Source organism: Natator depressus, chromosome 7, assembly GCF_965152275.1.
Source record: "Natator depressus isolate rNatDep1 chromosome 7, rNatDep2.hap1, whole genome shotgun sequence".
NCBI lineage: Eukaryota > Metazoa > Chordata > Testudines > Cheloniidae > Natator > Natator depressus.
The window spans coordinates 58,736,329-58,760,547 of record NC_134240.1 but is presented as its reverse complement, the minus strand read 5'-3'; the positions used below and the strand labels follow the sequence as shown (position 1 = coordinate 58,760,547).

The 24,219-nt window shown below is 38.8% G+C and overlaps 1 protein-coding gene across 1 annotated transcript in view; it reads left to right on the top strand.

The window, feature by feature from the left end:
• Positions 1–24,219, top strand: part of ERCC6 (ERCC excision repair 6, chromatin remodeling factor) — a 77,596-nt gene that overhangs the window by 5,342 nt on the left and 48,035 nt on the right. Inside the window, exons 2-5 of the mRNA XM_074958591.1 lie at positions 1,899–2,019; positions 4,370–4,478; positions 7,289–8,033; positions 21,085–21,213. Of these exons, the coding sequence (XP_074814692.1) occupies positions 1,899–2,019; positions 4,370–4,478; positions 7,289–8,033; positions 21,085–21,213 (1,104 nt within the window). The remainder of the gene's footprint in view (positions 1–1,898; positions 2,020–4,369; positions 4,479–7,288; positions 8,034–21,084; positions 21,214–24,219) is intronic.

Below are 24,219 nucleotides of genomic sequence, written 5' to 3'. Positions count from 1 at the left end.
GCAAATGTGCCAGAGGCCAATACAGGACCCCCACATAAGGGTGGACATAAGAGGGGCACATTTAGTGGGAGGAGACATCCATGAAGATGTTTTCACTAGTACGTTCCACCCCAAACCTAATTAATAACAGAAAATGTGGTGGAAAAAGCATGGCTTTGCACAATGCATTTGCTGCACATACTGTGGATGGCAATGGCGAATTATGATTCTCCTTTAAAAACACATTGTAGCACTTATTTCATTCAACAGAGGCCACTTTGCAAGAGTAAATGTGAATTTATCCAGTGTGTATGTCCTCAAATAATGATAGGTTTCAGAGTAGCAGCCATGTTAGTCTGCATTCGCAAAAAGAAAAGGAGTACTTGTGGCACCTTAGAGACTAACCAATTTATTTGAGCATAAGCTTTTGTGAGCTACAGTTCACTTCATCGGATGTATTAATGCTGTAGCTCACGAAAGCTTATGCTCAAATAAATTGGTTAGTCTCTAAGGTGCCACAAGTACTCCTTTTCTTTTTATGTCCTCAAAGAAGCTCTTCTGGCCCCTTGCTATTTAGCTAATAGGGCCTCAAACAGTGTGAGACTTGTTCTTCATCTCTGTTTGCACATTTGTTCATGTAATTTCTGGTTACATTCCAAAGAGACCTCTGTTTGTTGCATCAGCGTCTGATGGTTTGATTTCTGTTTGGCCTAATATTAGCATCTAAAAATATCACTCGGTCTTGCATTGTTATATAAATGAGCTAGCTGGCAGACTAGTCATGCAGCAAGTTATAGAAAAGTGTGAAAATAGGGATAGGTAGAGAGAGAAGCTTGCTTCTTTAATGTATATATAAAAATCCACTCTCTCCACCATTATTTGTTTGGGCTGGTATGCTTTCCTTTGCATTTCTGATTATTAGTTTGAATGATAATGTATTATCACATGCTGCAGTTGGTCCAATGTGACATCATGTATTGATGTTGTACACAATGGAGAAAAGAAGAACTCAGTATCTTATATTCAAAAAATGTTAGTTTTACCTCTTATCTGTAGCTAATCAGTACAGTAGGCTCTTTGTGCCGTCATTTCTATTGATGAGACAGTCCCCCTCCCCGCCAATTTTAAGAGATCATGCAACAGTCGTTAAATGGTGACACTTTTTGGTTACTATCCACCTAGGCTTTACGTGAGGCAGTGGCAGGTTTATATATAAGAATTTGAATAAATATAGTGGCCTAGGCATGAAAGGTTCAGTACTACTGTACCTTCGTAAAATTATTTTACAGCACAATACAAAAATAATTTTATCTGTTAAATTAAAGAGACACTAAGGTTAAAATAAGATTTAAAATAAATGCCAATACCAATGTATTTTCTAACTATAAATTATTAAAACACATTTAAAAAAGAAACCCAACTATTTCACAGCTTATACTTATTTCTTGCGCTTCTCTTACCTTGGATAATAAAAGTAGATTGCCCAGTTTCACTTCCTGGTAGAGCCCTGCACGGAACTATTTTTTAATCCCACTCCTGTTATGGCAGCAGGTCCTGCAGGACCCCAGGGGATCCCAATCCCACTGCAGGGCTCTACTTCCTGGTAGTTGTTAGCAGAGTTGTAATTATTGAGTTCCAAATACTGCAGTGCGTTGTTTGTATTTGAACAGAACTGTTTAACATTTTAAAAAAATCATAAAAACATTTTTACAAATGCTTGATTCATTTTAAAAACTAGCCTTTGTAAAATTCAAGGGCCAAGAAAATCAGCATACTTATTTAGAAATCCAACTTTAGCCTTCTGTTTGTTAAAATCTTGGCTATAATTTTTAGATTTAAACTCTGAGTTGAAAATGTCATGTACTTACTCGTCTCATTATTGCAACTGAGTACTAAATGAACATCTTTGTATTTTTCAGGTCCTGTATGACATCTTTGAAACAGATCAATACAATTATAGAGCAACTTACTCCTCAAGCTGTCAGTAGCAAAGATATAAACAGAAAACTAGACTCTGTAAAACGACAAAAGTATAACAAGGTGACTGAAAAAAATTAGCTTGTGCTTTGGATTGCTTAAGGCGCTGATCCTGTGTCAGGTTTCACACTTGAGGATCCTGATAAAGGGTCAGAGTCTAAACTTGCAGTTCCTTCACCATTTCAACAGGGTGTTGTTTTTTGTTTTTGTTTTTTTACCAAAGGTTATAAGAACTTAATCCAAAGCCTCTGAAGTCAGTGGGAGTTGTTCCATTGACTTGGGCTTTGGACCAGTCTCTAAAATAATAGTTCTAGAGCTCGTTTGGATAAATGATTGTAATTAAATTCCTGTAGGGCCTCATGGTGGTGTTTGAGTGTTAGCAATGTTATGTGATTTTTTTTCTCCGCACTTGTGTCCATGTTATCTGAAAATGAATTAATGAACAACCAGTTACAGGATAATAGCTAACTTGAATCAGGTGTTCTTTATTAGCCATTTCTAAAACTGCTGAAGTCTTAGACCAAAGGTTCTCAAACTTTATTGCACCATGACCCCCTTCTGACAACAAAATTACTACTGGACCTCAGGAGGGAGGACCGAAGCCTGAGCCTGCCCAAGCCCCACCACCCTGAGGCGGGGGAGGCAAACCAAAGGCCCACCTACCCAGGCCAGGGAGCCAAAGCCAAAGCCCAAGGGCTTCAGCCCCAGGCAGGGGGCCTGTGAGCTGAGCCCTGCCGCCTAGGGCTGAAGCCTTTGGGCTTGGGCTTGGGCTCCAGGCCCCAGCAAGTCTTAAGGCAGCCCTGGTGACCCCATTAAAATGGGGTCATGACCCACTTCGGGGTCACGACCCACAGTTTGAGAACCGCTGTCTTAGACTAAATCACTGTATAGAAAAACCTTAGCAACTTTGTTTTTATGAGTAGTCTTATTGATCTTAAGACATTAGTCAAATGAGTGAAGTTACGTGTGTGATGTTTACAAGATTCAGGCCCTAAATTACAAGTTGCACCCTATTTGTGTTGTAATTTGTGCAATTTCAGTTTTTTTAATAATACTTCGCCTTTTTGAGTAGTTAAAAAAAAATCCTTAGTAGGTGAAAGCCAAATTTTTTTTGATAGTGAGACAAATGTTCGTTGCCTTATAAACAGCTAAGATGTGAAATTATCTTCTTGATAGCTTAGTGCTGACATGTGGCAAGTGCTTTATAAGATGGGTATTATGACAGCAGGGATGTCAGTGCTTGTGTAAGTATCTTTTATAACTGCACACAGGTGCGCTGGAGGATTTTCAGCAAATGACACTCAAGGAAACAGCTCATTGAGGGTAGTTTTACTAAATTTAAAAAAATTAAAACTTGATCCTCAAATCATGCGCTTCTGAGGGGAGGGGAAAAGATTTAGAAAGAATGAAGTTTATAAGTAATAAAAACTTGTACTGCTTCGTGTGTTTAATAATTTGATCAGTTTATTTATAAATCAGGAAATTCATAGATTCCAAATCCAGAAGGGACCATTATGATTTGATGACCTGTATAACACAGTCCATAACCTTCTTGATCACCTTAGGAATCGTAACTTTGCCACATTATAACACTTATGAGGACAATAAAAGTGGATAAAAGATTATGAAAGAAGTGTAAATGGTGGTGAGCTACGATTGTTACAGGACCCGTAATTTTGAATTCCCTCACTCTTGTATGATTACAAGCACTGTGGTGTTAGTTTTTTGCAAATAAATTAGTTGTCTTCTCTTGAGCTCACTTGGTGTAATAATACCTGTTCATGCATGAAGAAGAACATTGACTGGTTTTGAGTTCTTTCAGTCTCTTTGTGGCAACACATCTCAAAACAAATGTGTTGAAGAGAAGATTTGTACTTAATTTTATTATTGTAATTAGCATATATGAAAGTGAAGGATTGGCACTGACTGAGCTCAAATATATGCTTAGTGCAAATTTCATAAGCTATTTATGGGGCTTTTCTTCACTGGATCCTAGGGCCAAGTATAAAAAATGCATACCCAAGTGTATGTGAAAGTATCTGATGCACATAAGATTTGTTTGTGTGCACAACCTTAACTTGTGCATGCCCATCTGGTGTTTGCATGTATATGCTGTGCATGTACACCTGAATTAGTGCACTTTTAGAAATTTGTGCCCCAGTCATGATGAACTATGCCAAACTGGGGGTGTGGATGTGTATGTGTTATGTAGAGAAGTATCCACCAGGTGCTGGGATGACACCTTCCGCATGCATTTTTATCACATAGAACCATATCAAAATTTGAACTTGTTTCAGATGCAAAATGCTAACCTGCTACTTAACATATTAATAACAGCTTGAACCTTGTTGTTTGTAAGAAAAGCAAGTCGGCTACCAAGAGTTTTAAATTTTGTACACTATTGTCATTCAAGGAGCAACAGTTAAAAAAGATCAAAGCAAAACAAAAGCGTCTCCAAGCAGTTCTTGGTGGAGCAGAGACTCTCATTGGAACAAATGATGTTGAATTTCAGGATGATGAAGGTGAGGGAAAATGCCATTGCAAATCTTTTTCTGAGTTTCTGTCATTTCTATGTAATGCCTTTTGTTGTTTGAAACTCATTGCCAAGATCTTTGCTAGTGAACATGAGTAAATAAATTTCAGTGGTTTGTTTTCAAAGACTGATTTTAGGAACACTTAATTCTCTGCACCTGCAGAATTGCAGATCTCAGAGTATCCATGTGGGGATTTTTAAAGACTGAAAGTAGATCTGTGCTTAGTTCAGTAGGGAGAGTTAATGCACATTAGAGTATTGGGCTTAATAAATTGGAAATCTTAACATTTTTCACAGCTAATGTGATAAAGCTAACGTAGTGATTGAATTACATTTCATAATCAGCCATCAGTCAGTAATCACCAAATTGGTTTTTCATATCTTGGTAGGAAACACTTTTTAGAAATTAAAAAATGTTTACGTTATACGAGCTGTACAGTGTGAGAACAGTAGTTTCTTATGGAATACCCTGATAATTGTCTCAATGTGTCCAAGATCAAATCTAACTGAGCATCTGTTGTTGTTTTTTCTTACTTCCCTCTGCAAACCCAGCATGAGTTCTTAGAGTCAAGCTGGTATCTTTCTGTCTTGTACGTCATCACTAATAATCAAAATTCTGAAGGCCAAAATAGGCACCCATTGATCTGTGCAACCCCATTAGAGTTCAGTGAGTTTGTACAGGGGTAGCGCATTGAAATTTATAATACTGTTCTGACACATGACTTGAATAGGTTCCTGCTCTCTCTCTCACATCTGTGTTGGATCTGCAGGTCATAAAGGAGTAAAAAGCAGTAAAGGCTTATTTTTGACAGTAAAATGGTAGATTTGAGTTGGAATAGATCTATGGAATAAGAATGTGCCACTTCTAACTGTCACTTTTGTGAATAGAAATACACCATAAGATCCTTCCTTTTATGCTCTGTGCACTAAAACTCATGCATTTGGTACGAGGAAATGTAGCTTAGTCATGACGAGGTCTTTACGTCTAGTGTATGTTCTTATTTCTGAAAGCTTACAGTTATGTAATCTGGTAAAGTAATGAGTTTACGGAAATAGCTACATATGTGATTACTGAATCCTTGTCTTCTGTAAATAAATATTTTGAAGGAAATAGTGTTCTGATGCTATGGTCATTAGCTTATAAATATCTAGATATAACATGCAAACATATAAAAAAGTTAACATGAAGCTGTAGCAGGGTATAGTTGATCTTGAAGAGCAATCGTATCTGTTCAAAGAACATTAAACTCAAGTTACGTGCACACCTGCTCATCACACTCAGGATGTGTAGCAGAAGAACCATAGTAATTTAAATAAATAGCATTTTTTTAAAATTACGCATTAATTTTAAATTAGGTTCCCCTTGAGTGGGATAAGTAAGTGTGCAATTGAATCATTTTGGAATATGGTACAACCGTAAAAAAAAATTGACTACACAAATTAACTAAATTCTATATTTGGCATTTACTAACACGGGTCCTGATACAGAAATGTAGTTAGGTACATTTGTAATCTCACTGAATTTAGTGGGACTACTCATGCTTAAAGTTAAGTACAAGCTTAACTACTATGCTGGTTCAATGCCAGAGGCCCCAGTCCTACAATCTGATGCAGGTGTACCCTTAGGTACCTTACAGGATTGGAACTGTAATTTCTGTCCTTCTGGTGAGAAGGCTGAGGAAGAGGAACAGTTGTATTGTGGAGATATTAATTGTAGTCTCATCAAGAAACATTAATAAAAAGGAATCTGAAGGAAATGAGCTTGTGGATGCAGTGTGAGTATCTGGCAAGGACATGAATTGGGCACTGAATCGAAGAAATGGAGTTAAGAGATACCAGCATCTTGTTAACCACTCAGTTTTTAAAACATGAGTTAAAAGTGGTTTCAGATACTGCACCAGTCACTTAGTGTACCTGCCAACTTTTTGTTATGCATCATGTTGTGAATGTATATACATATAGACCAGTGTGTGTGGTGTATGAACATTTCAGTAATTTTTGTGCACAGTTTTGTTTTGTGTTCTGTGTAGTTACTATTTTTTTGAAGTCATAATCAGAAGGTAGATGGCAGTGATCTATAGTAGATGTTTGGTAGGGTATTCGATAAGGTAAGAAACTTTGAGTGTATAATCAGCCTTGTGTCCGTTCTCTGATGTATGGTGTGAAGAAATGCCAAGAGTGCAAGTTTAAGAGTATAGCCATTAAATTATTAATTGTAGTGTTGGAAGATCAAGTTAAAGTGGTCTGTGGGAATTTCAGTTTTTTGACTTGTGGAAAGTCAGTATGTCAGAGAGGACGTTAGTGGTACTGAGTGTTGTGATGGCAGTGGGTTAATGCTTGGAGATCGATGATGTGGATATTGACTTAATTTCTGATTATCTTTGCAGATATGCTTCATGTCAGAAATGGCTGCATTTCAGTGGTGGGTGAAGTGATTGCATTGTGTGTGTAGTTTGGAGATAACATTTTACATGTGCAGTATATAGCACTTTTTATCTGACCCTTTTGGCCTTCTATTTCATTCTTTTCCTTTTTGGAATGCTTTTTTCTCTTTTTCCCTCCAGTTTAGTTTGTATGGCTGGTTTCTCTAACCATTGAATTAGTTGGATGTAATTTTGGTTTATTCTGTACAGTGTATGAGGAAGGGTGCTAGTTTCAGGATTGATGCTTTATATATTATTAAAACAAATAAATTTAAAGGTTAAAACAAACCTGCTTATCTGTTTGAACTGCGGGATATTACTTAGAGCACATAAATGAGTCTGCAGTAAGAAATGAATGTTCTGAGTCTCTTTGCAGAGCCTGGTCCATCGTCTCTTGGCAGTATGCTCATGCCAGTCCAGGAAACGGAATGGGAGGAACTCATTCGTACTGGTCAGATGACCCCTTTTGGAACAAAGGTCCCTCAGAAGATAGAAAAGAAGCCGCGCAGGTTAATGCTAAATGAAGCATCTGATTTTGAGAAGTATTTGGCAGATCAGGCTAAGCTGTCATCTGAAAGGAAAAGGTCAGCCCTTAAGAAGGGACCAAAGAATAAAGCACAGGCCAAGAACATTCAGTGTGAAACTCCCACGTTAGTCATAAAGGGAAAGGGGGGCAAAACCAGAACCCTGTCAAAAACAGACAAGCGCCTGAAAAAGCACATGAAGAAACTTCAGAACCATGCTCTTCAGATCCAATTTAAGATAGGAATGCCAAAGGAAAAGAGACGTCCTGAGGTCAAGGAGAAGCTGAGAGGTGAACCAGGGGATGACAGTGAAGAGTCAGAATGTGTGCCTGATGAGGAGCTTTTTAATCCAGAGGAGGAGGAGGAAGAGGAGGAGGCGGCGGCATTTTTTCATGCTGAGGATCATTCTGATTACGAACTGAAGACTTTGCCAGGAGGAAGAAAACATTCAGGGAAGAGAAACCTTAAGGAAGAAGCTGAGGAGGATGAAGACTTCTTCCCAAGCTCTGAGGAAGAGGAAGAGAACACAGTAGGAAATCGTAGAGTAAAGAGATGCAGAGATGATGGAGATGAAGATTACTATAAACAAAGGCTAAGGTTAGTCCAAGAAGGCTTTATATTAGTAACTTTTATAGATGATATCACACACACACAGACAGTGGCTGAAATATACCTCCAAGAATTCAGCTGAAGGGATGGGGTTGTAAAATTAAACGTAGACTGAGCCAAAAAAAATATCCACATGCAGACTTCTAAAAGGCTGTTAAGATATTGGGACTATTCTATAATAAGTACCTCAGTGTCTGATTTCCTGCTATTAAAGAGCCTGCTTTGTGAAATAAACAATTTCTACTTCACTGTTTTTCAGTGTGGCCAAAAATCAATACATGAAAAATAAGGCAGTTTGGGGGATTGTGTGGTATTACTACATAATAATTCTGTTGACTTCTGTAGCACTTTTTAAAGGATTTTGTATGCTTTACAGAGATGTGCAAGTATCATTCCTCCTATTGTACAGATAAGAATACTCAAGTACGGGGAGACTGTAACTTGCCCAATGTCTTGTGCACACAATCACTGATAGACCTGAGAATAAAAGCTAGGAGTTCTGAGTCTTAGTCTTCTGCTATAACCCATTGATTGTGCTGCCCAAGAGGAAATAACTATCGAATTAGTGGTAGTTTTGTACAGTAGTATTTTTATATAGCCTGTTGAGTGTTTGGAGGCCTTTCAACAGGAAGTTTTGATGTCTGTAGCTGAGTGCCCATTCGCACTAAATGAAAATTAGTTTTAGACCTTGTTTTTCTTTGTGTAGCCTCTGAGTGTGAATATTCAGTGCCCATATTGAACAATTCCAGTTACAGGTGAATAACCTTAATTTTTTGTGTATGGGTATTCCTTATGTCAAATCCATGTGCTTTTTTACCTCACACTGTTTAAATAAATATGCAAATATATTACAATATATGATCAGTATTGGTCATTGGAATTTTGATTTTTGTGCTTAAAGATGCTGTTATCGTGGTCATAAGGGTGCCTGTGTTTTAAAATGGTACCCGCTTACTCAACATACCTGCTCCTTGTGTGTATTCAGGATCTTTCTTACCTGCTTGCTTCAGTGACTAAAATATATTTTAGCTCTGTTAAATCAGCACAAGTTTGAGATAGGAAACTGGATTCTATTCTGGCTCATGTATCAACACCAGAATTGTTATGGAAATGCTGGTTGTGATGCTGTAGTAAGGTTGAGTTGAATTTTGCACATTTAAGCAGGATTCAACCATATTGTTACGTCAGAAGAACAGAGTATCCTTCCGAGACTTACAGCACTTGCTCTTTGAGTACAGAATGAATTTTCTGAGAATTTACAAGTAAATTGTTCAGTTAGTGTGGGTTAAAATTAATTAAATTGATCCTTTAAGAAATGTAGCACCCTATGTCAGATCACCATTTTTGGACCTGAGTAACCTTAATCATAGAATTGTAGGACTGGAAGGGACCTTGAGAGGTCTTCTAGTTCAGTCCCCCGCACTCAAGGCAGGAGTAAGTATTATCTAGACCAGTGCTACTCAAAGTGGTACGTCTGCGAGTCATCGACTGCCGGTCTGCGCGCACATTGGGGAAAAAAAATTGCCGGTCCCCCACATCAGATAGCTTGAGAAGCACTGATCTAGACCAACCCTGATAGGTGATTGTCTAACTGCTCTTAAAAACGTCCAATGATGGGATTCCACAAACTCCCCAGGCAATTTATTCCTGTGCTTAACTACCCTGATAGGAAGTTTTTCCTAATGTCCAACCTAAACCTCCCTTGCAGCAATTTAAGCCCATTGCTTCTTTTCCTAGCCTCAGAGGTTAACGAGAATAATTTTTCTCCCTCCCCCTTGTAACAACCTTTTATGTACTTGAAAACTATTATCATATCCCCCCTCAGTTTTTTCTTCTCCAAACAAAACAAACCCAGTTCTTTCAAACTTTCTTCATTGATCATATTTTCTAGCCCTTTAGTCATTTTTGTTGCTCTCCTCTGAACTTTATCCAATTTGTCCATGTCTTTCCTGAAATGTGGCGACCAGAACTAGACACAATACTCCTATTGAGGCTGTATCAACCCGTATCTCGTGTCTTGCTTACAATACTCCTGCTAGTACATCCCGGAATGATGTTTGCTTTTACTGCAGTAGTGTTATACTGTTGACTCAGTTTAGCTTGTGATCCACTATGACCCCCAGATCCTTTCCTCTGTACTCCTTCCTAGTCATTTCTCATTTTGTATGTATGTGACTGACTGACTTCCTTCCTAAGTGGAGTACTTTGCATTTGTCCTTACTGAATTTCATCCTATTTACTTCAGACCATTTCTCCAGTTTGTCCAGATCATTCTGAATTTTAATTCTACCCTCCAGCTTGCAACCCCTCTCAGTCTGGTATTGTCCACAAACTTTATAAGTGTACTCTCTATGCTATTATCTAAATCATTGGTGAAAATATTGAACAGAACTGTACCCAAGACCGATCCCTGCAGGACCCCACTCGTTATGCCCTTCCAGCTTGACTGTGAACCACTGTTAACTACTTTCATAGAACGGTTTTCCAACCAGTTATGCACCCACCTTATAGTAGCTCCATCTAAGTTGTATTTCCCTAGTTTGTTTATAAGATTGTGCAAGACAGTATCAAAAGCCTTACTAAAGTCAAGATATACCACATCTACTGCTTCCCCCATCCACAAGGCTGTTGAAGAAGGGCTGTCGAAGAAAGCTATTAGATAGGTTTGACACAATTTGTTCTTGACAAATTCACATTGACTTACTTATCACCTTATTGTCTTCTAGGTGTTTGCAAATTGATTGCTTAGTTATTTGCTCCATTATCTTTCAGAGTACTGAAGTTAAACTGACTGGTCTGTAATTCCCTGGGTTGTGCTTATTCTCATTTTTATAGATTGGTGTACTGTATTTTCCCTTTTCCAGTCCTCTGGAATCTCTCCCGTCTTCCACAGCTTTTCGAAGATAATCGCTAATGGCTCAGATAGCTCCTCAGTCATCTCCTTGAGTATTTAATCAGACCCTGGTGATTTGAAGACCTCTAACTTGTCTATAAAAAGAAAAGGAGTACTTGTGGCATCTTAGAGACTAACAAATTTGTTTGAGCATAAGCTTTCGTGATGAAGTGGGCTGTAGCTCACGAAAGCTTATGCTCAAATAAATTTGTTAGTCTCTAAGGTGCCACAAGTACTCCTTTTCTTTTTGCGGATACAGACTAACACGGCTGCTCCTCTGAAACCTAACTTGTCTATGTAATTTTTAATTTGTTCTTTCCCTGTTTTAGTCTCATATTCCAGCTCATTTTCACTGGTGTTCACTATGTTAAACATCCAATTGCTACAAAAAATTTTGGTGAAAACTGAAACAAAAGTCATTTAGCACTACTGCCATTTTCACATTTTCTGTTCTTGTTTTCCCCCCATCATCAAGTAACAGGCCTACCCTGTCTTTAGTCTTCCTCTTGCTTCTAATGTGTTCGTAGAATGTTTTCTTTTTATCCTTTCTGTCTCTAGCTAGTTTAATATCGTTGTTTGCCTTGGCCTTTCTAATTTTATCCCTACATGCTTCTGTTTTGTTTATATTTATCCTTTTGTAATTCGACCTACTTTCCACTTTTTGTAGGACTCTTTTGAGTTTCAGATCATTGAAGATCTCCTGGTTAAGCCAGGGTGGTCTCTTGCTGTACCTCCTGTCTTTCCTACATAGCAGGATAGTTTGCTCTTGTGCCGTTAAAAATGGCTCTTGAAAAATTACCAGCTCTCATTAACTGTTTTTCTCCTTAGACTTGATTCCCATGGGATCTTACCTACAAACTCCTTGAATTTGCTAAAAATGCCTTCTTGAAATCCATTATCCTTTACTGTGCTTTGTTCCCTCTTGCCATTCCTTAGAATCATAAACTTTCATTTCATTATCACTTTCACCCAAGCTGCCTTCCGCTTTCAAATTCTCAACCAGTTCCTCCGTATTTGTCAAAGTCAAATCCAGAACAGCCTCTCCTGTAGTAGATTTCTCCACCATCTGAAATAAAAAATGTCTCCAATACATTCCACGAACTTGTTGGATAATCTGTGCCCTGCTGTGTTATATTCCCAACAGATGTCTGGGTAGTTGACGTCCCCCATCACCACCAAGTCCTGTGCTTTGGCTGATTTTGTTAGTTGTTTTAAAAAAAAGCCTCACCCACCTCTTCTTCCTGGTTAGGTGGTCTCTAGTAAGTAATGGAATAAGACAAATGTTTCAACCTTCCCATACTCTTGACTCATTGAAATCTTGTGTATTGGCTACTTTGAAGCCTTTTTCTTTTTTAATAAAGATTAATTGTAATTTTTGCTATTATTTTTCTTAATTGAAAGTTTCTTCTGCTACAGAGAATTCCACTATGAATTGCCCTCTTTGAGAATGATGGCCATCTCCCATTGTTCTCAAAGGAAGTGAGGCTAAAAATGCCCTTAGTAAAGATGTCCTCTTTAAATTGACCACTATGAAGGACATAGGGCTGATCTGTAATTTATGAATATAGTATGTGACCTGATTATTTAGATAGATCAAAGCACACCACATAACCTTTAGTATCGCGTCGCAGGGTTCACCCTGTGCTCTAGCCTGCTGACAACTACGCCACAGCTCGCTGTGCACTAACTCTGTATTGACATACCCTTGCTCTCTCTAGAGATGTGGGGGAGAAGCAGTTGTCAGGGACTGTATGTGAGCAACCGGATGACACAAAATCAGGCCTTGCAGCAAGGTTCTGAAGTAGTTGGGCCTTCCAAGGAGATGGTAAGCATCAGGTGAGATAGACACCTATTTAGACTGTTGTATTGTTTTACTCTTCTGCTTTTCTATGTTCCTACTGTTAAGATTAAACAGTATTTTAAGAAAGCTGCTTGGTCACTCTGTTGAACGCTGGTCACAGCTCCTGAAGGGAAAACTTGCAGGTGTCGAGTCCAGTTGGACTTGCTGAGAAACTGTAGTTAGTACACAGAAAGCTTTAGCCCAGGACTCTAGGAGCGAGAGAATCATGAGATTCCAATCCAGGGAGGTAAAGGTTGAGGGCCAGTCATCAGAGGTGGTGCACTCAGAGAGTTCAGAGAAGGTGTCAGGAGGTGCAACTAGCCCTGTAACCTTGACAGCCACTGCCTCTATTCAATCCTAATAGAAGTGAAGCCTAGCTGTCCTTACAGAAGATGTTGGTCCCAGATAGCATAGGTGAAAATGGTTATTAACTCAAGTTCCAGTTGCAGAATCCTTACTGGTGGGGATGCCTTGGCTAGAAAGAATTCGGTTTTACTTTCAGATTCCAGATTGAGAGAGCAGAGCTGGAGTTGATAAGACAATAGGCATGGAATCACATGATGTCACTTTTCAATGTAAAACCACGTTAGTTATGTAATTCTTCTGTATGGGGACGTCAATGAGGGATTAATCTGCGCAATGTCCATAGGGCCAAAGACAGGCTTTTTTGTAGGCTGTGCTAAAGTATTAATAAATGTATTAATTGGTAAAATATTTACTACTTTCTTGAATGAAGCTGTACTCTTCCATTAAATTAGGTCAATATTAAATCATTTTTAATTCAGTGTTTTCATCAAGAGTAATTTATTTTGATTGAAAGTTTTAATATGATTCACAGTTTAAATTCATTCAAACCGATTTTTTTAATAATGTTAAGATTGTGACAATTTATCCTTAGCAAAGTCATATCATAGACTACATTTCTTTCAGTTGCTAAAGTTACAATAAAAGCTTAAATGAATTTTAGAAATATCAATAACTGTAATTGCCACCAAAACACTCCATCTCTTAAAAATTTCATAGCTACAGTTATTGTGGCTGTTAAACTGCAGCTGTCCACATTGACGTTTTTACGTTGATACCCCCAGGTAATCTTCATTATGGGAAATGCTACTAGAAAATAAAATGCAGTGAATTAAGAAGCATATTAAGAATGCCTTGTAAATGAGAGCAAATAACATTTCTGTCTAGTTCCATGTCAGTTTTTAGTTTTGGATACAAATGACTGGATGAAATTTCAGTAAATTTTATCCCTGAGAAAGGAGGGGGAAACCCTTTAGGATTACTTAACAGAGCGGTAGTTTAGGGCTAGATGCTGAGTAAAGTGCTTTGCTTTTTAAGGCAGAAAACAAGTCTTAAACATAAAACTTTTTGAGGAGTGGGAGTTGAAGGGTTTGTCCTGCATCAGGGTGAAAGTACTGTGGTGTTGAAGTCTGATAATTAGCCAGGTGTTGTACTGCTATGACCTTCTAGACCAAGAGACCATTTCAAAGGGGAAGTTTGTGTTCTTGCAATAAACAGGCCAAGTATGTGATAGTTCTGGGCTCTTTCTTTTCTTCAAAAGGTTACTTTGAGGAAGCAGGAGGCCTAATTCTATGAAGCAAGATGTAATCAGTAGCGAGGAAGAGAGGAAATGTAGTTACAGAATTGAGCGTGCATCCCTCTGTGACTTTAAGTGTATTGTGTAAAAAAAAAAAAAAAAATGGCTTAGTTCGTATGATCATGTTCACTTCTAGTGGCTATAATTGGAGACTAGAACAGCTCGCAACCTACATCCACTCCAATTTATTTTACAATAGCACCCAGAGCCCCCAGTCAGGGTTTGGGGCCTGTTGTGCAGACACATAGGGAAGCATTATCCCAGCCTGAGGCAGTTAAAATCTAATTTTTAAGACAAGGCACAAGAAGTAAGAGTAACAAACAATAAGAGAGGGTAAGAGGCTGCTAATATGTATAACCTCCCAGTTCTGAATCAGCTCTAACAAGTAGGTTTTTTTTTTTTTTAAGTAAAAATATAAATGTGTCGTCATTGCCCACTGACTCTCATTCTAATAATTATTGGCTAAAGAGTTTGTCAGTTTCTATAGTAGAGTCCCATAGTTCTGGTGCTGAAGATCCTGGGTTCGATCCCTGCTAACAGACAGGGTGTCTTTATGTTGTCGCAGTTCATTACACTTAAACTACAGCTCTCATAAGGCAGAGATGCCTAAAGTTAGGCCTATGGAGTCCTAAAATACTGCCTCCTTTTCCTTGTAACTGTAGGGTGAAGACAAAGCTGATTAACTTGAAGATTTAATTGCTCGTGATTAGAAATTGCATGTTTTGCTGATTTCCTCTATTTAAGTTCAGATGATACAAATACAAATAAATATTAGTACTGTGCATTTTTATTTGTAAAGTTTATATACATTTATATACAAAACTTATTGGATCTGTCAGACTCTTGGCAAGTAAACATCTTTGGGTTTTCTTGTATCGTATTGTATCCAGCCCGAACCCAAACATCTACTCAGCAATGTTTAGCCCTGCAAGCCCAAGCCCTGTGAACCCGAGTCAGCTGACCTGGGCCAATGGTGGCCATGTCTTGGGGCTTGTATCCCCATGTAGATGTACCCATGGGCAGGTAGTCAGGGTTGGAAAGGCTTCCCTTTTCTACTCCTCCCAACCAAAGTGTGTCTGACAGAGTCCCCTGAGTTCATAGAAGTGCAAATGGCTATTGGCCCCAAAGAATTCAGTCAAAAATGTCAAGACATGAAAACTGAATTGCTTTTTTCCCTGGCCAGGCCAGCATTTACATATATCTCTGTCCTACTAGGGAGATTCAGTGATTCAAACGCTTCATAATTTCAGAGGTGTAAATTAAAAAAAAGAAAATGCTGAAACAGTACCTTTCCTTGAAGACCTTCTCTTAGACAGAGCATCCTGACTGCTCTTTAAAATGACAACGCCAACATGCAAATGAAGATGTATTCCGGTTCATTCTCTGAATACACCTTTCATTCCAAGCTCAAGTGCGTAATTGTCTGCATCAGTCTTAATTTACTCTCTGAGGTTTGTGCTACTAACTGCATGTATTTCATCTGCGAGGCCGTACCAATTAAATCCACTCATAGACATAAAAAGTCAGATCAGAAAAGTAACACCAAATGGCTCAGTTTAGCAGATTGGAATAATCGGTAAGGGATTCTTAGCTGTCTAAAATAGAGAACATATTGCGCTACGGAAGTGTAAACTATATTAAACACTCAGCTTGGTTCCTGAATATATGTTTTTTAAATCATATTGTGCTCATTACTGTGCTTCTGTTGTGGAATTTCTTTCTTGGGTATTGAAATAAATGGAATATGAGTTTGCTATCTAAATTCACTCCGATATTAAGAATGATTTAACTGCATGATGGATGGTTTTTCCACTACTTTTGCAGACCGAGGCTGCTTCTGGGTCAGTGATCATTGATGACATGAAAAATAAAGAGATTTCTCAGTAAGGTTGCTGAGAATTTCAAGCAGCATGGTATACGATACATTAACATCTGTATTTCTTTTATTGCTCAGTTATCCTAGTAAGGCCTGACGTGGGGTTAGTAAGGAATTTCCCCACCCCATATACTACATTGTACAATTGATTAGGTACACTGAACTGCTTCTGGCTTGCACTAAACCATCAGATATTTGTCACTGCTGAGGGAAGGATACTGAACTGTATGGCCTGTCTGAACTACTGTAGCAAACCTGATATTTCTATCCTTTCGTTACAACTAAAACAAGTTGCTGCAAAACTTCATTATTTACTTTTAAAGTATCATGGACTATTGTATCTCAAATGGTCCTTAATACAATGCCTTAGCATTATGTTCACAGGGTTTCTTAATACATATGGTAAGCTAATACCAAGCTTTGGAAAATGTTGATAATATTGGAGAGAGTCACAAATTGCAGCTATTTCATATAAACTTGGTACTAATGAAAGGTACAATAACCTGTGGAGGAGATTTAGCACCAATTTTTTTAATACTAGTTTCCTGTAGTGTAACACTTGACTAAAATAACAGATATAAAGTTTGCAAAAGAGAAACATTCCCAAAGAAAAATAAACTGCATAATGCACCAACTCAGACTGTGGACATAAAATTATTTGGTACCTAGAAAGTTAGCAGACTTAACCAATATAGTCCAGGCCTCTTTTTACAAAATACGTTTGTGCAATCTGAGACGTCTGGCTTCCAAACATTGGAAGCACTGAGCACCTGTAGCTTTCAGTGACTTCAATTGGATGTAGTATCCTTATGGCTGTTCCTTGATCACTTTCTCCAATATGCATGCGAGGGTGCTATATTTATTCCCAGAGGAGAATGAACTTTCATTACTTCTTAGTGGTGATTCATATTGGAAGGATAAAACCAGAGGTTGGGTCCTTCCTTATCCAAATTACTGCCCAGTTTGCCAACTACATGATACATTGCAGTCAGTATTGAGGCAGTGTAAGGTATTTAGCATGATTATAACCATGTTTCCTTCTCTGTTTGACTCTTCTTGGTAAAATTTTTTTCTGGCCCATGTCTCCCTCCCCACAGGTCCCTTCCAGTCCTACATTCTATGATTTGTCACCATTTATCAAATTTTACCATCAATTAACCATTAATTTGAGGGCTGTTGCATAAACCATGACTGGTAGCTCATCACTGTAGAAGGGAACAGAAAACCCCCGAATATATTCACTGTGTGTATATGAAATGCAGCATTTCCTCAGCATTTTTAGACAGGGTGAGGGAAAGTACATGTGCTAGTGGTCGTAGAAAATACCTAAACGAGTCAGAGTGCATCTGTCATATGTGCATGACTATCTAAAGTAGTGCAGGGAAAGAATGTTACTTAAAAAAAAATTACTACTTCTGTGTCTTGCTTTTTAAACTAATCAGGGGTTTAAAGATTTTATTTCATGGAATGTGGCCCAATGAGACAGTTTAGGAGCTTGCTTATAAATATTTGTAACCCACTTAATTTTTTGTTAGAAAATTCTGTTAGTGTGAAGACCTCAGCTATTCATTTCCCCCCATATTCTGATTTTTTCTGCATATACCTCTTCATTTCTTATTTGTCTGTCTCTTCTTCATAAGTTTTGTTCTTACAGGCTTATAGCCTCTATACAGTGGAACCAAAGTGCTTTACTAATGGAACTGGCCTCCGTGAAACTGACCAGCGTCATGTGGCACTGGTCAGTTTCACAATCCAGCCATCTCTGTAGGTAATTAATTGATGCATAGATGGCAGTAGTCATCCACAGTATTGCTCTGCATAGTCGAAGTTACAGGTTTATTGCTGAGTTCCCTAGAAATAGGCTGTAAGGGAATCCTGGGATGGTAACAGTTTTCTAGTTGGAAAACTACCACAGAGCAATGTCTTTGTTCCTTAATTCAGACTTTTTAAAGTTCATTTGAGAGTGTAGTGATTGTCTGTCTGGTTTCACCCACATAGGTTCTATTAGGGCTCTTGAATGAACTCTTGCACAAAAATAAGACAAAAACAGCACATCACCTGTAGGTGAACACTTCTCACAAAGTGATCACTCTATAGCTGACTTCTCAGTCCTCATCCTCAAAGGAAACCTGCACCACACTTTCAAAAGACAAACCATGGAGCTTAAATTCATAACTTTGCTAGACTAAAAATCATGGACTGAATAGAAACACTGGAGTTACGGCTTATTAGAACAATCTATAACCCCTGGCAACCTGCCCCCCTCCCCGCCCAGCTGTTTTCCCCCCTCTTGCTTTCCACCCTATGACTGGAGGGGTGTTAACACGCCACTTCATCTTGAGTGGTCCCTTGAAATATGTGTTAACTACTTATGCTAAACAATCTTTTCCACGTTGTATTTAGCTGTGAGACTCTGAGACCAGGTCTACACTACAGACCTATATCGGTATTACTACATCGCTCAGGGGTGTGAAAAATCCCTACCCCTGAGCAACATAGTTATACTAACATAACCCTCGTCAGTGTGGGCAGTGCTGTGTCAAGGGGAGAGCTTCTTCTGTTGGCACAGATACCGTCTTTGGGAGGTGGATTAACTAAGCCAACCACAGAAGCTCTCCTGTTAACATAGTAGCGTCTTCACTAAAGCGCTACAGTGGCACAGCTGCACCACTGTACATGTAGACAAAACCCTAAGTTTCCCAGACCTAAAGAAGAGCTCTTTGGAAGCTTGAAAGCTTGTGTGTCTCACCAGCAGAAGTTGGTCCAGTAAAAGGTATTACCTCACCCACTTTGTCACACTTACGCTTGAGATGCAATACACTTTGCATAATACTGTATAATAAGATGCTTAAGAGAAAAATTAAGCATTATAGTGAAGAAAGGAAGGATGAATTTCAGAAGAGGTGTGTAAATATCCTTCAGATTATCAATAGCTCTTTAATCCATCACCCTGTTGTGATGAAATTGAAAATAAACAAACCCTGTTAATCCATTATTTTGCAATAATTTTTTTCTGCTGTTACAGCTGTCTAGTCAACAGAGGGAGCCTGAGCTAACTAAAAATTCACATGTTACTATTCCCACTAGTAAACCTTAAGAGCTCAAATGTTAGTTGCGGGGAGAAATTGCACTGTTTGTTCAGCTGTAATGTTTATACATCATAGAAAGTAGAGAGTTAAAGATCTGTTGGGTCCCATCTTGTCCATCCCCTATTGTGCCATTGTAGAATTTTTCTAGAGTATATTCTCCAGTGCTTTCTCCAGTCTAGAGTTAAATGATTCAAGAGCTGAGACATCCAGCACTTCACTGGGGAGACTGTTCCACAACATAATAGCTATCACTGTTAAGAAGCTTATCCTAGTATTCAGCCTAAATTTTCCTTAGCTCATTTTCATCCTTTTGCTACTATTTACAACCTTTTGGACCATTCTAAACAATTCATATCTCTGCTTGTTTGCTTACATTTCTCAAATACTTGTAGGCTGCTATTGTATCCACCTTCTCCCCTGAAGTCATCATTTAGCTCTACATATTTGGTTATTTGAATCTATCCCTCCACCTCATAATAGTTTTTGCAGTGAGGTGTATAGTTTCCTGTGTGATATATACTTAAGATGGGCAGTAGAGTATTTGCATGTTTCAAAGGGAAAAACTGCAGATTCATTGGGAAGGGGGGACAGATTTTCAGCAGACACAGACTTTCCTGCTAACCAGTTTTCAAAAGGCTATAAGGAAATACTCACTCATTATCTGGTTCTTACAGTATGGGATAACCTTTTATTAACTGAAATATTGATGACTGCTTTTGTGTCGTGCCTCCAGAGCAGCAGCATGATAGCACATTTTCCATCTGTCCCATAGCTATACCACCTTATGTGAAAAATCTCTGAATGTGCAAGCTTAGTACAGTTAGATCTGATAGCACTTGGATGGGAGGCTTTCCACGACAGCCTAAAAGCTACATGAAGTGGTGTTAGTTTTTCAGTACTCTTCCTACTCAATCAATATTGAATCAGTTTCTCCCAGCCTGGATATTGGGGAACACTGTGCTATTAGAAGTGAATATTTTGAATAAGACAAAACCCCAAGATGCTAACTGCTTATAAGAGAAGTGAGAACCCCAGTGACTTCTCCAAGTTCCGGCTTGGATAATTACACTGCCTATCTGAAATCTCTCTGTAATTTCAAATGACTATGATCATTTTCTGCCTTAAACTGTAAGTGTTGAACAGCTAAAGGGTGGATAGCTTATAAGGTGAAGTGGGCTTTTTCTAGGTAAAAGGAGCTATGTAAATAATATTTTGCGTAAAACTTTCAAAAGCACATCAGAGCCCAAGTCACTTTTAAAAATGAATCTTAAGTGCTTAAATCCTGTTGACTTTCACTGAGATTTAGGCTTCTAAATTACTCAGGCTCTTTTGAAAATGTTATCCTTAGATATATGGAAAGAATGCAGTCAAAGTTTATAGAAAAGTGTAATTAAACACTTCAGTAACATTGAAGACAATAGTGAAATGCATGTACACATGGAGACAATTAAGATGTCCACATGCAACTTTTGGTATTTCCTAACTTTTGTGCGCTTAACCATGTAATCTCAACATTCTCTTAGATGGATTTTTATTTAATTCTGTTCAGAGATTTCGTGATATAGTTTGTATGAAAGACACGATACAAAAGCTGTGTTTTCTTTTGGGGGCAGAAACACTAAAGAAGTTTTTCCATTTTCTAATTTAACTTGGGTTTTCCACTTGCTGCATAGATCAGTTTAATTTCATATTGTGTTTTGTAACCACAGTGATTGAATGGTGAATCTTAATGTCTTTATAGGAGATGGCATAAACAACGATTGAAGGACAAAGAGGAACGTCGAATGGCAGAAGAAGATTCTGATGAAAGTGACGCTGAATTTGATGAGGGTTTCAGAGTACCAGGTTTTCTCTTCAGAAAGCTTTTTAAGTAGGTATCATATACTTTTAAAATATTGTATAGACTGTTCATGCAAATAAATAGTTATTAGCTGTCATTTCCAGGTACCCTATCCTGTACTCAGATGAGTAATCCCTGTGGCTTCTATTAAAAAAATAGATGGATAATAAATGATTAAGTGACTATTGAGAATATCTATATATCAGCTAGTCTAGTGGTAAAAGAAAGATTTAAAAACTGCTTTTTATTGTAAAGAACACTTTCTGTTCTTGGCAATGCTAATGTTTAACTGGGGTATGGAGTGGAAGGAAACTTTTTGTTTTTTAACTTGAAGATTAGCATACAGTGGCTGCAGCTGCTTTAGTTGTGGTGCAGAAAAATTAGGAAAATGTGCACTTGTGTGATGGGAAGAGAGTTTAAATACTTGGCAAAAACTGTGGGCAAATCTCATCTTGAGAACTGTTTTATAACTTATGTTAGTTTTATTTAAACCTTGCTATTTAAACTTAGACGAGAAAAAATGCTCAGACATGCTGAGGCTGAAGTCCTGTACCCTACTTGGGGTGTAGAACTGCTGCAGGATTAATAGTACCCTCTGTATGTTAGAACATTTTGTCCAGTCTGATTTTTAAATAATCATTTCATCTTTCATTTCTTTGATACCATAATGTTGAATGTAAATGCTGAGGGACACTTACAAATCATTCAGCCTGGGCTCTTCTGAATAAGCCAATTACAAAAGGCAATGCAAATAAGGCAGCTGATGAGTCAGCTCATTACATAACTTCCCTCTGACATTCCTGCAATATTGATTTGAGTGTAGCTGTGGCTGGTGGTGTCCGCACAGTAGGAAGATCATCTCCTCTCTGGAAAGATTAACCTTAAATCCTAGTAATTAGCTCTATAGATGGCTATGCTTTGTAATAGACATTGCATGGTATCCATTTAATCAGGAACAGTTAGTTTTATAACCTCAAAGAAATTACTACTTTTGTCCCACAGTTTCTCAGAATTAAAGAGCGGCTGCTACTCTGAAATCTGAGCTCTGAAAGAGTAATTGAATAAATATCTGGTTGACAAGACCGTGATCAGCCAATGTATCGTCTCCAATTGTTTATACAAAGATAATGCAGAAATCCTCCTAAAACCAGATCCAACTGAGGCAGGCAACTAAAAATTAATCTTAGAGATATAAGCCTCACTAATGAAGGGTATCCCTGCAAGCATGAGTCAGTTGGCAAAACTTCCTAAGTGGTTAAAAAGATCAATTGAGTTGAATGATTTGTCTGACTTTTAAGTTAAATGTTCAAGTCTCCAATGTATGAAGGCTCTCAGTCAATAGGCATTAAACTTTGAGTTCTGACCAAATTTGAGTACAAAGATGGCTGAATATTGACCTAAGGAAGCCTACAGTTGTAAATGCTACATGATGCTTTCTGACACTATTTAATCGAATCTAAAACACATTTGTTCCGATTGGTAGTAATATCAGATCTTTTAACTTTTTCACTAAACTGTTTAAGCAATATAATGCTTCCTCACTATCTATTCCTGTCTGCTCTTCAGAAAGTGTAGTTAGATCAACTGTGTTCCTACTGCTTAATATAGCGATGGAACCAGGTTTCAGGAATGCCAGTATAAGAACAAAACAAAAACTGGTGAGCAGGATTGATTTAATAAAAATATCCATGCCAAAATCTTAGCCTTTATTAAAAAGTCTCAGACAGGATGCAGGCAATAAACAAAATCACGGAAATGTACACAAGGCCAGCATTAGGGAGTAGCAAGCAGGGCAATTGCCCATGGCCCCATGCCACAGGGGGCCCTCTGAAGCTATATTATGGGTGGTGGGGCTCCGGCTGAAGCCCTGGGGGATGGGGTTCGGGCTTTGGCTGAAGCCCGAGCCCTGCCGCCCGGCACTGAATTAGTGGAATTTTGAGGAAGTTGCGGTGGTCTCGTAAAATCTCAGAATCCGTGACTGACTCATAGCCTTAATTGTAAGCTATGTGATGCAGTTTACTGGCCATTCGAGGCCCCCTGCTGGAGGCCTTATGGGCCTACCACACGCAGCCCCTGAAAAGGAGCAGTGAAGGTGGGTCCTCAAGGCATGCCTAGAAAGGCTGCAGGGAAGCAGCCAATTAGAGCACAGCAAGCTCAGTTAAAAGGAGCAGCAGGGCCTGCTGCCTGAGCATATTTGTTCTTGGCTGGGACCAGAAGTGGGACGAAGTCCTGGGAAATGAAGAAAGTCTCTGGCCAAGGAGGCTTGGGGGAGGACCTGCTCAAGTAGGGATAAGCTGGAAAAACTCTCCAGGCAAGGAGGGCTTGGAGAGACCCTGTGCAAGCAGGGAACAAGACAAATAGAACCTAAGGACTGTAACCTAAGGTAAAGGGTGAAAGTGATGGGACCAAGTGGCAAGCGGCCCAGGGAATAGCAGCAGCAACCAACTAAATGAAAGCAATATGTGGCGGCTGTCTATAGGGTCCCTCGGCTGGGACCCAGGGTAGTAGGGCAGGCCTAGGTCCCCCCACTAGCCACTGTGGAAGTGGCCTAAGCCCCAAGAAGGGGTTAATACTCTGTACTAAAAGCCAGAGAAAGGAGCTCAAATTTAAACAGGCCTAGAGAAGGGGCTGAAGATCCCAGAAAGGGACAACCATTCATTGAACTTTGTTACCCTGGAAGGAGACTGAAGTTAAGAAATAACCTGGCTGGAGAGCTGACCCACCATAAAACTGCAAAAAGAAAAGGAGTACCTGTGGCACCTTAGAGAGTAACAAATTTATTTTGAGCATAAGCTTTCGTGAGCTACAGCTCACTTCATCGGATGCATGCAGTGGAAAATACAGTGGGGAGATTTATATACACAGAGAACATGAAACAATGGGTGTTACCATACACACTGTAACAAGAGTGATCAGGTAAGGTGAGCTATTACCAGCAGGAGAGCGCCGGGGGGGGGGGGGGCACCTTTTGTAGTGATAATCAAGGTGGGCCATTTCCAGCAGTTGACAAGAACATGTGAGGAACAGTAGGGGGGG